The sequence below is a fragment of the Hyperolius riggenbachi genome, chromosome 2, assembly GCF_040937935.1.
Source record: "Hyperolius riggenbachi isolate aHypRig1 chromosome 2, aHypRig1.pri, whole genome shotgun sequence".
NCBI lineage: Eukaryota > Metazoa > Chordata > Amphibia > Anura > Hyperoliidae > Hyperolius > Hyperolius riggenbachi.
In genome coordinates, this window is record NC_090647.1 from 237,392,386 (window position 1) to 237,407,732 (window position 15,347).

General features: G+C 42.1%; 1 protein-coding gene across 1 annotated transcript in view; it reads right to left on the reverse strand.

Annotated features, from left to right (window-relative positions):
* CFAP47 (cilia and flagella associated protein 47) overlaps positions 1 to 15,347 on the reverse strand; it is a 730,879-nt gene that overhangs the window by 455,221 nt on the left and 260,311 nt on the right. Inside the window, exons 33-37 of the mRNA XM_068268343.1 lie at positions 13,933 to 14,070; positions 12,503 to 12,689; positions 9,169 to 9,266; positions 1,619 to 1,735; positions 9 to 143 (exon numbers count right to left, since the gene is read on the reverse strand). Of these exons, the coding sequence (XP_068124444.1) occupies positions 9 to 143; positions 1,619 to 1,735; positions 9,169 to 9,266; positions 12,503 to 12,689; positions 13,933 to 14,070 (675 nt within the window). The remainder of the gene's footprint in view (positions 1 to 8; positions 144 to 1,618; positions 1,736 to 9,168; positions 9,267 to 12,502; positions 12,690 to 13,932; positions 14,071 to 15,347) is intronic.

The window sequence follows — 15,347 nt, forward strand, 5'->3', positions numbered from 1 at the left end:
TTTATTACCTGGCGTGAAACAGTTTGGTGAAGAACCCCATCAAATATTATAGTCTTTTTTGGCACATAAAGGGGCAATTTCTCATGGAGGTATACACATAGCATTAGCATCATCACTGGATTTGGATCACATATATCTGTAGCCTAAAGAAACAGAAACATTCCGGTTACAATTTAACTTCAGCAATTCCTAACTAGCCTTTCATAATGTGCTCACTGAATACATAATAGCCCGAATAACTGAAGCCTAGTACACACAAGCTCTCATTTATTCCCAATCCAATGAATGATCTCATCAAGTTTTCAGAGAATCAGGAGTGAATTATTCTGCCAACTGATTAAAAAGATGGGAAAATCACTTTATTGATTGTCAAGTGATTGGATGTGGCAGTGTATACAGATGGAATGGTCATAGTTGCATTTAGGAGGGCCTGCACACCTTCCAGCATTAGTCAATTAATATTGAATGAGGTAGACTAGGAACAACCCATAGCTTGATTATGAGACAAAAGTGTCTCTCTTGTAAAAACAGAAGCAATGCATTCATTTAATAACTCGAGAATGGAGTCTGTTTATTGAAAACCACTCTTGGAAAATGTGTTGATTCAAAAGTGTACTGAGCAACACTCATGGCTTCTACGTTCTCCAGTTTCAATGAAAAGCAAAAGCAGCAGATATTTTATTTGAAGGGTGCAAACAACAGATCATGTTTTGTGCTCACTGTTAGTGTTGTTGTTCCAATTTGGGTCATTGAAATTCAGAAACCCGAATTTGACCGCCACCACACTTCAGCACCCAGAGGTGTGGACAGGGTTAGAGAGAGTTTACTTATTTGTGCTTCAGGTGACTCACGTGAAGCGCAAATTAGTGGATTTGTTTCTGACCCTGTCCACACGTCTGAGTGCTGAAGTGTGGTGGTGGTCGAATTCTTGTTTCCGAATTTTAATAACCCGAATTTAAACATCAATACTACTGTGTAGTCTTGTGTGATATTTACAATTGATGCAATGTAATAAAAATCTATGCAGACAGCAGCATTTCACAAATGTGGAAGACAAGATGATACAACAGACCGTGCTTTTGTGGATTATAGCGCAGGAGATTTAGGCGCAACCGGCGCCACCATAGACCATAATAGGAATTACGACTATATCCGTGCACGGTGAGTAACTTATGCGCCGTCAGAAGACGGAGCTGAAGTTACTTTTAAAACACTGTAATTCTGCCACCAGCAATAGCTGGAAACCGAATTACATCATTCCCTACCATCCCCGTAGACCTGGAGGGGGAAGAGTAATTAACGCCGCCGGGACTTGTGTAGGAGCAGGGTAAGCCGTATACCAACTGTATCCTGTGCCGAAGTCTCCTGGAGGCTATTTCTCTCGTACTCCAACAGACATATAACCTATAGAAGGCTAAAAAAAATTGTGTTCCCTGAAAATGATTGTTCGCTATTGTCTTTTTTAACACTCTACCATCGGTAAGAGCATCACAACCTCTGCAGCTGCCACTCTGGCAATCCACCTGCAATTGGATCAGGCCCAAATTTGTATACTAAGTAAAAAATACATTTACAAATATCTGCTAAAAACATAAAATTAAGGTAAGCAGATCTTCACCTGAATGTCAACATTAAGATTCACTGTCCGGAGCGCATCCACCAGAATCAGGCAGTTGTGAAGGCATTGCTCTGGAGATGCTGGGCTTGTGTACATACCAATGAAATGGGAAGGAATCTGTAAAAGTAATATTATGTATTACACAAAGTATATTACTAATAGTAATTATACTGGGAGAACTGGTGTAGTTTTATAGACAAAGTCGTAATAATGAATTGAATTTGGTATTTATGTCTTGCTTACACACTTTGGACTTGATTCACAAAGCGGTGCTAACCTACTTAGCACGTCTAAAGTCTTTAGACGCGCTAACCAGGGTGCTAAGTAGGTTAGCACCGGATTTCTCAATCAGATCGTGCGCTAACTTTGCACGCATAAAGTTTTACGCGCGCTAAGTCCCATAGGCTTTAATGGGCACTTCGCGCGGTGCGCCCTGCGCTCTGTGCAGTACGCGCGTAAAGTTTTACGCGCATAAAGTTTTGCGCACATAAAGTTTTATGCGCGAAAAGCTTGTTTAGACGTGCTAAGGGGGTTTTCACAGGCGTGCTAACAGTTAGCACCGCTTTGTGAATCAAGCCCTTTATATGTTAATTACTAAATAAATCCCATAGAACTTTTGCACAGTAATTATATCCACTGCCACCCTGTGTGTTTCAGAGCAAAAAATTAGGCAATTTTTCTGCAATTTTCGTATATGCTCCTGAACTGCATGCAGTGCCTTTGCAAATACAATGTGATCACAACATTGCAGTGTGAATGCTGCCATTGGGAGACACTGCGCTACCAATTCGTCAGCTGCAGCGTAATTGTCACCCTGTGTAAAACAGGATCAAAGAGGTACTTTGTTGCAAAATCTTTTCGCTAATAGCTCATAGGGGACCTTTATGTAGTTCATATTGAGGTTAAACCCCTCCCACAGTGTGATGTCTTTGCTATTGGTCATGACAGTTTCCTGTCTGTGAAGGTCATTGCATTGTGAGAGATAATGGCTGGTGCCAACTGCCAAGTAAGCTATTTTTTAACTTCTCACTTTGCAATGTCTTGGTTCATTTATTTTTCCCTACTACTATCCCTTGGTTAGGGGCTGGTTTACACAATTACATTGTATGCTGAAAACTGATGCGCTTTAACTGTTCAGTTGTTCCATAGCAGTGCATTGTGAAAAAGCTTCCGTTTTTCAGTGAACAAAGAAGTTCAGTGTGAAAGAGGTCATAGGAAAACGTGAACATTGCCTTGCACATAAGTTGTCCTTTCAGGTATAACTGAAAGCAACAGACGTAATGCAAAAGGAGCATCAGTTGCTGTCAGTTACAAGTATAACTGAACGGACAACTGATGTGCAGCATCGGTGAGGCAGGGGTCACACTTGTCTTTCAGTTTCTACACTTTTCAGAAAACTGAAAGACAAATGTGACCTCTACCTTACAACAGCTAATGTAATTTATAGAGAAAACTGACAAATTGCGCAAGATGTCAGTTTTTTTTCTGCATGTGAAATCTGCATTAAAGTGTGACCTAGCTCATTGATTAACATGAGTTCTCAGTTGAAGTCAGTTTTTCTGTGCAGAAAACGCATACGAAAGCCGGTAAGTGTGACCCCTGCCTGAAGGAAATGTCCCCGCTTCCCTATGAGAGAGTTCACATACACACATTTTAACTGAAAGCTTTTTCATAATGCACTGCTAAAGAACAACTGGTTAGTTAACCACTTGAGGACCGCCCCCAGCCGATGGGCGGTGGCAAAGTCCGGGCCCAAACGACCGCAATACGCCCATCGGCGGGGGCGGCTGCGGGAGTGGCTATGCGGCGATCGCGTCATTCGTGACGCGATCAGCCGCCGGGGACTGGCTCCGCCCACCGCTCGTAGTAACCCGCCGGCCGTTCGGAAGCGCCGGCGGGTTACTAGCACCCGGATCGCCGCTGCACATATGTATAATAGGCTTTGTAATGTATACAAAGCCTATTATACTGGCTGCCTCCTGCCCTGGTGGTCCCAGTGTCCGAGGGACCACCAGGGCAGGCTGCAGCCACCCTAGTCTGCACCCAAGCACACTGATTTCCCCCCCCCTGCCCCCTGATCGCCCACAGCACCCCTCAGGCCCCCCCCTGCCCACCCCCCAGACCACTGTTTGCACCCAGTCACCCCCCTAATCACCCATCAATCACTCCCTGTCACTATCTGTCAACGCTATTTTTTTTTTATCCCCCCCCCCTGCCCACTGCCGCCTCCTGATTCCCCCCCCCCCCCCCTCAGATTCTCCCCAGACCCCCCCCCCTGTGTACTATATGCATCTATCCCCCCTGATCACCTGTCAATCACCTGTCAATCACCTGTCAATCACCCGTCAATCACCCGTCAATCACCCCCTGTCACTGCCACCCATCAATCAGCCCCTAACCTGCCCCTTGCGGGCAATCTGATCACCCCCCCACACCAATAGATCGCCCGCAGATCCGACATCAGATCACCTCCCAAATCCATTGTTTACATCTATTCTCTCCTCTAAACACCCACTAATTACCCATCAATCACCCATCAATCACCCCCTATCACCACCTGTCACTGTTACCCATCAGATTAGACCCTAATCTACCCCTTGCGGGCACCCAATCACCCGCCCACACGCTCAGATTGCCCTCAGACCCCCCCTTATCAATTCGCCAGTGCAATATTTACATCTGTTATTCCCTGTAATAACCCACTGATCACCTGTCAATCACCTATCAATCACCCCCTGTCACTGCCACCCATCAATCACCCCCTGTCACTGCCACCCATCAATCAGCCCCTAACCTGCCCCTTGCGGGCAATCTGATCACCCACCCACACCAATAGATCGCCCGCAGATCCGACATCAGATCACCTCCCAAGTGCAGTGTATACATCTCTTCTCTCCTCTAAACACCCACTAATTACCCATCAATCACCCCCTATCACCACCTGTCACTGTTACCCATCAGATTAGACCCTAATCTGCCCCTTGCGGGCACCCAATCACCCGCCCACACGCTCAGATTGCCCTCAGACCCCCCCCCCCCTTATCAATTCGCCAGTGCAATATTTACATCTGTTATTCCCTGTAATAACCCACTGATCACCTGTCAATCACCTATCAATCACCCCCTGTCACTGCCACCCATCAATCACCCCCTGTCACTGCCACCCATCAATCAGCCCCTAACCTGCCCCTTGCGGGCAATCTGATCACCCACCCACACCAATAGATCGCCCGCAGATCCGACATCAGATCACCTCCCAAGTGCAGTGTTTACCTCTCTTCTCTCCTCTAAACACCCACTAATTACCCATCAATCACCCCCTATCACCACCTGTCACTGTTACCCATCAGATTAGACCCTAATCTGCCCCTTGCGGGCACCCAATCACCCGCCCACACGCTCAGATTGCCCTCAGACCCCCCCTTATCAATTCGCCAGTGCAATATTTACATCTGTTATTCCCTGTAATAACCCACTGATCACCTGTCAATCACCTATCAATCACCCCCTGTCACTGCCACCCATCAATCACCCCCTGTCACTGCCACCCATCAATCACCCCCTGTCACTGCCACCCATCAATCAGCCCCTAACCTGCCCCTTGCGGGCAATCTGATCACCCACCCACACCAATAGATCGCCCGCAGATCCGACATCAGATCACCTCCCAAGTGCAGTGTTTACATCTCTTCTCTCCTCTAAACACCCACTAATTACCCATCAATCACCCCCTATCACCACCTGTCACGGTTACCCATCAGATTAGACCCTAATCTGCCCCTTGCGGGCACCCAATCACCCGCCCACACCTCAGAACGTCCTCAGACCCCAGCCCTGATCACCTCGCTAGTGCATTGCTTGCATCTATTTCCCCCCTCTAATCACACCTTGAGACACCCATCAATCACCTCCTGTCACCCCCTAGCACACCTACCCATCAGATCAGGCCCTAATTTGCCCTGTGTGGGCTCCTGATCACTCGGCCAAACCCTCAGATCCCCCTCAGACCCCCTTCCGATCACCTCCCCAGTGCATTGATTGCATCTATTTTCCCCTCTAACCGCCCCCTGAGACACCCATCAATCACCTCCTGTCACCCCCCTAGCACTCCTATCCATCAGATCAGGCCCAAAACATCCTGTCATCTAAGAGGCCACCCTGCTTATGAAAGGTTCCACAAAATTTGCCCCCTCATAGACCACCTGTCATAAAAATTTGCAGATGCTTATACCCCTGAACAGTCATTTTGAGAAATTTGGTTTCCAGACTACTCACAGTTTTGGGCCCGTAAAATGCCAGGGCAGTATAGGAACCCCACAAGTGACCCCATTTTAGAAAGAAGACACCCCAAGGTATTCTGTTAGGTGTATGATGAGTTCATAGAAGATTTTATTTTTTGTCAAAAGTTAGCGGAAATTGGATTTTTATTGTTTTTTTCACAAAGTGTCATTTTTCACTAACTTGTGACAAAAAATAAAATCTTCTATGAACTCACCATACCCCTAACGGAATACCTTGGGGTGTCTTCTTTCTAAAATGGGGTCACTTGTGGGGTTCCTATACTGCCCTGGCATTTTAGGGGCCCTAAACCGTGAGGAGTAGTCTAGAAAACAAATGCCTCAAAATGACCTGTGAATAGGACGTTGGGCCCCTTAGCGCACCTAGGCTGCAAAAAAGTGTCACACATGTGGTATCGCCATACTCAGGAGAAGTAGTATAATGTGTTTTGTGGTGTATTTTTACACATACCCATGCTGGGTGGGAGAAATCTCTCTGTAAATGGACAATTGTGTGTAAAAAAAATCAAAAATGTGTCATTTACAGAGATATTTCTCCCACCCAGCATGGTTATATGTAAAAATACACCACAAAACACATTATACTACTTCTTCTGAGTACGGCGATACCACATGTGTGACACTTTTTTGCAGCCTAACTGTGCTAAGGGGCCCAAAGTCCAATGAGTACCTTTAGGATTTCACAGGTCATTTTGAGACATTTGGGTTCAAGACTACTCCTCACGGTTTAGGGCCCCTAAAATGCCAGGGCAGTATAGGAACCCCACAAGTGACCCCATTTTAGAAAGAAGACACCCAAGGTATTCTGTTAGGTGTATGATGAGTTCATAGAAGATTTTATTTTTTGTCACAAGTTAGCGGAAATTGATATGTATTGTTTTTTTTTTTCACAAAGTGTCATTTTCCGCTAACTTGTGACAAAAAAAAAAAATCTTCTATGAACTCACCATACTCCTAACAGAATACCTTGGGGTGTCTTCTTTCTAAAATGGGGTCACTTGTGGGGTTCCTATACTGCCCTGGCATTTTAGGGGCCCTAAACCGTGAGCAGTAGTCTAGAATCCAAATGCCTCAAAATGACCTGTGAATAGGACGTTAGGCCCCTTAGCGCACCTAGGTTGCAAAAAAGTGTCACACATGTGGTATCGCCGTACTCAGAAGAAGTAGTATATTGTGTTTTGGGGTGTATTTTTACACATACCCATGCTGGGTGGGAGAAATCTCTCTGTAAATGGACAATTGTGTGTAAAAAAAATCAAACAATTGTCATTTACAGAGATATTTCTCCCACCAAGCATGGGTATGTGTAAAAATACACCCCAAAACACATTATACTACTTCTCCTGAGTACGGCGGTACCACATGTGTGGCACTTTTTTGCACCCTAAGTGCGCTAAGAGGCCCAAAGTCCAATGAGTACCTTTAGGATTTCACAGGTCATTTTGCGACATTTGGTTTCAAGACTACTCCTCACGGTTTAGGGCCCCTAAAATGCCAGGGCAGTATAGGAACCCCACAAATGACCCCATTTTAGAAAGAAGACACCCCAAGGTATTCCGTTAGGAGTATGGTGAGTTCATAGAAGATTTTATTTTTTGTCACAAGTTAGCGGAAAATGACACTTTGTGAAAAAAAACAATTAAAATCAATTTCCGCTAACTTGTGACAAAAAAAAAAATCTTCTATGAACTCACCATCCTCCTAACGGAATACCTTGGGGTGTCTTCTTTCTAAAATGGGGTAATTTGTGGGGTTCCTATACTGTCCTGGCATTTTAGGGGCCCTAAACCGTGAGGAGTAGTCTTGAAACGAAATTTCTCAAAATGACCTGTGAAATCCTAAAGGTACTCATTGAACTTTGGGCCCCTTAGCGCAGTTAGGGTGCAAAAAAGTGCCACACATGTGGTATCGCCGTACTCAGGAGAAGTAGTATAATGTGTTTTGGGGTGTATTTTTACACATACCCATGCTGAGTGGGAGAAATATCTCTATAAATAGACAATTGTGTGTAAAAAAAATTAAACAATTGTCATTTACGGAGATATTTCTCCCACCCAGCATGGGTATGTGTAAAAATACACCCCAAAACACATTATACTACTTCTCCTGAGTACGGCAATACCACATGTGTGGCACTTTTTTGCAGCCTAACTGCGCTAAGGGGCCAAAAGTCCAATGAGCATCTTTAGGCTTTACAGGGGTGCTTACGATTAGGCACCCCCCAAAATGCCAGGACAGTGAACACACCCCACAAATGACCCCATTTTGGAAAGTAGACACTTCAAGGTATTCAGAAAGGAGCATAGTGAGTCTGTGGCAGATTTCATTTTTTTTTGTCGCAAGTTAGAAGAAATGGAAACTTTTTTTTTTTCTTCTTTTTTTTGTCAGAAAGTGTCATTTTCCGCTAACTTGTGACAAAAAATAAAATCTTCTATGAACTCACCATGCCTCTCACTGAATACTTTGGGATGTCATCTTTCCAAAATGGGGTCATTTGGGGGGTATTTGTACTATCCTGGAATTTTAGCCCCTCATGAAACCTGACAGGTGCGCAGAAAAGTCAGAGATGCTTGAAAATGGGAAAATTCACTTTTGGCACCATAGTTTGTAAACGCTATAACTTTTACCCAATCCAATAAATATACACTGAATGTTTTTTTTTTTATCAAAGACATGTAGCAGAATAACTTTCGCGCTCAAATGTATAGGAAATTTTACTTTATTTGAAAAATGTCAGCACAGCAAGTTAAAAAAGTCATTTTTTTGCCAAAATTCATGTCTTTTTTTGATGAATATAATAAAAACTAAAACTCGCAGCAGCAATCAAATAGCAGCAAAAGAAAGCTGTATTAGTGACAAGAAAAGGAGGTAAAATTCATTTAGGTGGTAGGTTGTATGACCGAGCAATAAACCGTGAAAGCTGCAGTGGTCTGAATGGAGAAAAAGGCTCTGGTCCTTAAGGGGCGAAAAGACTGTGGTCCTGAAGTGGTTAAAGTCTATCTGTTTGTCAGTGTTCAGTGTAAACCAGCCCTTATTCTTCCTAAAACCATTATCTAGTGCAGAGTCATAACTGCACCCATTACCTTCCTCAACTCTAACACTTCCTGGCCCTTCATATGTCCGTAAGTGTGTGTGTGTGTGTGTGTGGTGTGTGGTGTGTGGTGTGTGGTGTGTGTGTGTGTGTGTTCGTGTGTGTGTGTGTGTGTGTGTGTGTGTGTGTGTGTGTGTGTGTGTGTACACAACAGTACTTACAAGATAGGGACAGTAAGCTGCCAGCTGAGCTGCAAGGACAAGCCCATCTAGAAGGTCTTTATCAAAGTTCATTATCCATCGTGTAGGTGGTACACCCCCTGGTAAATAAAAGAAAAAACATTAGACTTAAAGAGGAACTGTTGCGAAAATCTTAAAATGTAAAACACATTCAAATAAGAAGTACATTCCAGTATCACTTGATTAAGCCTCTCCTACATTGCCCAAAGCCCCTCCCATAATGCAGAGGCCAGGCAATGGTCACGGAGTTGGAAGATGGGACAGAAGGCCTAATGCTAGAATTTCGTCTAATTTCAGAGACCTACTAGAGCTCAGGAAAGTCTCAGTCCCTTAACTGACAATGGAGATGTTGCTCCATACTGGTTAAGGGCTCTGCTTCTGCCACAGGAGGGTTCGAATCTTGGCTCTTCCTGTTCAATAGGCCAGCACCTATTAAGTAAGGAGACCTTGGGCAATACTCCCTAATATTGCTACTGCCTAAAGAGCGTGTCCTAGTGGCTGCAGCTCTGGTGTGTTGAGTCCGCAAGGAGAAAAGCACAATATAAATGTTCTGTCTTAACTTGCTAGAGTGGTATGCAACTCTACTATTATTTTGAATTACGATCAACTGCAAGATCATTTTCAGTAAATGAAGGCATATCAGTTACACCAAGTTATAGCTTTCTAAAGGAATGGATTGGGTAGGAAGTCAGCTGTGAGCACAAGCTACTTAGGGATGGAACCCATTAGAGCATTTTTTTTGAGCATTCTAAATCGCTAGCGATTTCCCTAAACGCTCTGCCAATGTAAATGGATGGGACAGATTCCACTATAGCAACTGAGATTAGGGAAGTTGCAATCACAGGACATGCAGCATTTTGGTAGCATTCCCATTCTAACAAATTGTATCGGATCAGGGAAATTGCTCCCAAAATTGCTTGCAAAGCGCTATCACAAATCGCTAGTGATTGCAATAGGGCTTTGTGCTTTCTAGTAGGTCCAAGGCCTTACCATGACACGTGAACACCACACATGCCAGAGCACAAACACACACCACTCACTACTGCTGTGTATGCTAATCCATTGCGACTATACTCTAAGTCTGGGGTATGCTGATCGGGATTCTAACTTCACTTTAACTTAGTTGCGTGCAAGCTTGCTTTATGCTAGTGATTTATAAATTGCCACAACCAGTGAGAGGCAGCTAACACTTTTAGGAATTTTGATTGCAGGCTATGTTTCAGTACAGATTTATCTCAAAATTGGACCTGCAAATATAATTATGCAAACCACCTTGTTATGTATGGTTTTCCTCTCTCTAGACATCAATATTTACATACAGAAGACTTCATTAACTCTGCTGATGTCTGCAAGGAAGCCAAAGGGCTGCTCCCCACATATACTAATTAATAAATCACAATCATTACTTTGATGTATGTTTGACAGGATCATATCAATAAAATGCACTTTAAGAACTAAAACTTTAACTGCTGCTATTATGAAAACAATAATCACAAAAGGAATTGTAAGTGGGATTAATTAGGTACGACAACAATAATAGAGTTTAATTAGTCCTAAATATCAATACAGGTTGTCTTGCCAATTCAGAAATTTAGATAACAGTAGATAATAAGCTGGAGTTGCTCTTGCAAATTGCTGTACAAAAATAGGTCATTTCCCCCTCATATACTGTGCACTATACTTACTAATTAATCCCCTAGATGATATTCCTCATTACCATACATTTCCAGCAATGTTTGTTTGATAAGAAACACTGCTAACTAGCTACCCTCCCATTCTTCATGTGCCAGAAAACAACATATATTGAAAACAGAAGAAAAGTCTATTAGCTAAACTTTAGTTTTTAATAAATGAAATGACAAAAATAATCAAGATCATATTTGCTCATATTTTCCACTTAGAGATTAGCTTTTATAAGATTACATGCTATTACAGATAAACTTAGAAAACCTTTTTTTCTCAACTTGAAAACAACACATGCTCCACCTTCCCAGCAGTTGATGCTACACCACCTCCTCGCACCACTACATGTTCCTACTGTCTCCATGCCACCCACATACTCTGCTATATAGATATCGCCTTTCATCAGCTGGGCTAACTATTCCAGCAATAGGAGGTTGTGTGACAGGCAGGCAGCTAACTCTCCCACAACTCTCCACAAAGTATCCTGTGATGCTGCGCCAAACACTCACATTCCCCCGTGACACAGAAATTGGGGGAGGGAAGACTGTGTGTGGCTTTAACAGCCACACCCTTCTGCAATGTGAAAAATAGTAGGGGTCTGTCCCTTTACTAGTCTGACAAAAGGGACCCAATGGCCCTGGAATGTTTTTGGTTTTTATAGTAGTTTATTAAATCTTAATCTTATATTAATTTATAAGTTATTTAGTCAGTGTTTGTCCATTGTCAAATCTTTGCTCGCCCTGATTTATATTTTGAAATTCATTACAGGTGGCGATATCTTTAGTCATGTCAGCTACAGCTGTGTAGAATGTTTGTTTATGAAAAACCAGTAATAAAATATACCTCTGTCTTCCATACAGTGTGTGCGTGTGTGTGTGTGTGTGTGTGTGTGTGTGTGTGTGTGTGTGTGTGTGTGTGTGTGCGTGTGCGCGTGTGTGTGTGTGTGCGCGTGTGTGTGTGCGTGCGTGTGTGTGTTTCTGATGCTGAGACCGGGAAAATAACTGTGACAGTGAGTATATACTTTACTGCATTCTACTACATGTCCTTAGAGTGCCTCTTTAACTTTTTTTTTTTCCTGGAATGCTGGTTTACTATTACATTTTTATAAGTGCTTCCCCCTTCAAGAATACACTGCAGCATGCCGGGGAAGAACCTGTGTGATATCACTGCAAGCCATTAAACCAAAATGCAGGTAAGTTTAAAAATGTTGGGGGGTAGGAGACTTTTTATTGACTGGGGTGGAGGACACATAAAAATATGGATTGGCTTTAAATGTACACACCTGCAGCTGCTGAACCATGCAGAGAATAAGCTGCTATGGCGTACACATTGTAAAGGCACTATGGTTTTTTGGTAGCAGGGATTGTTGCCCACTATCATCATTGTTTCCAGTTGTTTTGTTTTGGACTCTGTACATGGCTACAACAAACTAGTTAAATGCTGGAACCCAAATTAAACAGCTGGTGCCTGAAGCCCCTAATTTACATACAGTCACTAATTTACAGAAATATAGCGCTACCAAAATGAATAAGCACTTTATGCACCTTCTTTAATTGCACCCATACACAAGTGGCACTGACTCTTATATTCACTATATTAAACAAAGGATAGAATAAAAATGAGATGATCATACCTTTTTGACAGTCTTTCCATGCCACTTTTCTCATCTTTTCATAATGAACGTTGAGCCAAGTAAGGAGAATTCTTTCTGATGTGGAATATATGTTGCTTGACAAGGGTTCTGAACTTATTCTTGGCATGCTATCTATCACATTTTTATCATCAGTCTTTGTCTCGGCAACTCGAGAAAGAATGAGCACCTAAACAAAAGAAGGGAAATGGAAAAAAAAAATAATTTCAAGTATATATAAATAGATTATATTCCACAGAATATCAGTCAAGAAAACAATAAATATCAATACATATAGTAGTTTTCATCAGCAGTATTTGATTTGAACTTTGCATACTTTAAAGCACATTTACAGAGCATCTGCACACGTCCTGAATTGTGCTTTTATAAGTCAAGGCCCACATGTATTAGCTGGTAAATAAACTAACAAAATAACCCTTAATCAATTTGTTTAGTTGTCTCATCGATAAATGACTTCTGTAATGCATAAATCCATTATCATGGCATTTCCTAAACCCTAGGGCAGGGGTAGGGAACCTATGGCTCAGGAACCATGTGTGGCTCTTTTGATGGCTACATCTGGCTCACAGACAAATCAGTAGAGGTTGATTCACTAAGCTACACTGCTCAAGAAGCGTAGCTTCGCGTGGCAGGGCAAGTAAAATTTTCAAAGTAGGCATGCTACTGCTGTAGCATGCACTACCAGCTTACTCGCCCTACCCCCAAAACTAACGGCTGCCCCAATTGTACTTGTATCTAGTATGAAACATATTGTATGGATCTGACGGAATTACATTTTAAAATATGTGGCGTTCATGGCTCTCTCCCCCACAAAGGTTCCTAACCCCTGCACTAGGCCTTTTTTATAAATATCAGTTTACATACTTATAACTGAATGTGTCTATTCTATTCAATAACATCATGGGAACATTACTAGTGCTGCATGGTATCTTTATTATTAAATAACACCACTATAACACCACTATTCAAGTCAATGGGTCCACCTAAGAACAGCTGACCCCTGATGGAGGCTGAACATTTAAATTATGTCCCTAGCACAATGTTTTGCAACAATATTCAATTATTTTAGGAAATAAAGGTGTATTGTGATTTTAGGTACTCTATCAATAATGTAAGCCAATATTTGGAAAAATAACAGTAATACAACCTCATAGCATACATTTTAAAAGCTAAGTTGTTTTTTGTTTGTTTTTTTACAATTGTGTTATATGGGGCAGGGAGGGAGCTGAATGAATGAATTAATGGGCTTGTTATAAGAAAATAAAATGTATATTTAAGACGTTTTATTGTAATATTCATTTTGGCCAATAGATGTCCCCACATATTTTACTTTCTGGTTAGAACGCAGTTCAAGCTGCGTTCCAGCCAACAGGAAATTGCAGTTACAGTCTTTTACAAGGGAATGACCTCACCTTATATGTCTGGAGCAGCACATCTGTCCATGCCCGTTTACTCACAGACTGGAATGCACTATGGCCAATAGGAAGTAAATTGTTATCACCCAGATCATCATTCTTCTTGCTTGAAGTCTGCAGCTTTTGAATCTGTGCCTAAAAGAAGAAAAAATGTCCTTATACAATCAATAAAATAAATAGTGTATTGACAATGCTCTTGTGTATGATGTGCGTGAAAACTATGTCAGCCTTGTGACCTTAGGAAACCACTTAGCTTACTTCCCATGGGGCTAATGTAGCTGAAAGCCTGTAGATGTGAGAACATCACTGGTTCTGGCTGTCATGGGGTGCATGTTACTTACAGTAAAGGTGGCCACACACGATACAACAAAATGATCCAATTTTACGGCAATTCAATAAAAACGATTGAATCTCCTGAACAAAATAGAAAACTTTTTTTCATGCGACTGAAAAATCCGATTGGATTTTCTGCTTTCTTCGATGTTTATCGATCTGGAATGCCAGATATTTTTTCCATCTTTCTAAAGATTGTATGGTGTGTATTAGATTGTCAATTTATTAATATACAAACCCTAGCAATTTTACCAGCGTTTCCAATCATTTTTATCATAATTGGGGAAAAAATGAACATAGGTGGTCCTATCTTTGAAATGTTACCATCAGTCAGAAAAATTGATTGCAATTCTTAAATTGAACGGATATTTTAAACATTTTATGGTGTGTGGCCACCTTTAGGCTCATGTGCAAATAGTCACAAGGTAAAGAATATCAAACAGAATGAACACCAAGGTGCTGGAATTTTCTAATAACCGGGATGTGAAAACTGTGATCACACAAAATTAAAATGAACAGTCTAAACTTAGATGAAGGTTGATTTGCCACTAAAAAGCTACGATATTTGCCTAAATATAAGTAGACATGCTGTGTGTGTGCAAAGCAGTTTTACTGGCATGTAGGCAAGTAACCCATCATGTGTTGCACACAGTAACTCTCATTATGTATACCCGTGTGCATTGCTTCTGTGATGCGCATTACACAAATGGTGTAATGCTCATTATGTTAACAATGTGAGTGTTGCGTTCATAAAGCAAACTGTGCTCCGTGTGCAATGTACACTATGTTACATGCATAAATAGTGGTAGAATTGCCATGTGCTGGAGGCAAGTGAATGTCCAGAAAACATTCACAGGTCCCAGACTCAATGACAATAAGCACCTTAATGGGTTTTTCTTGACCTTGAAATTAAATAAATACAGAGGCATAAGTTGCTGAAAAAAAGGAGAAAGGCATGGTTAAACTAGTCAGTGGCAAGCTGTGTTGCAGAACAGATTTCAACTGTATTAGACATTCATTGGTTCATAAGGGGTGTCAAGGGACCTCCAGCTGTATAGGCTCTGTGGCATCAAGATCTG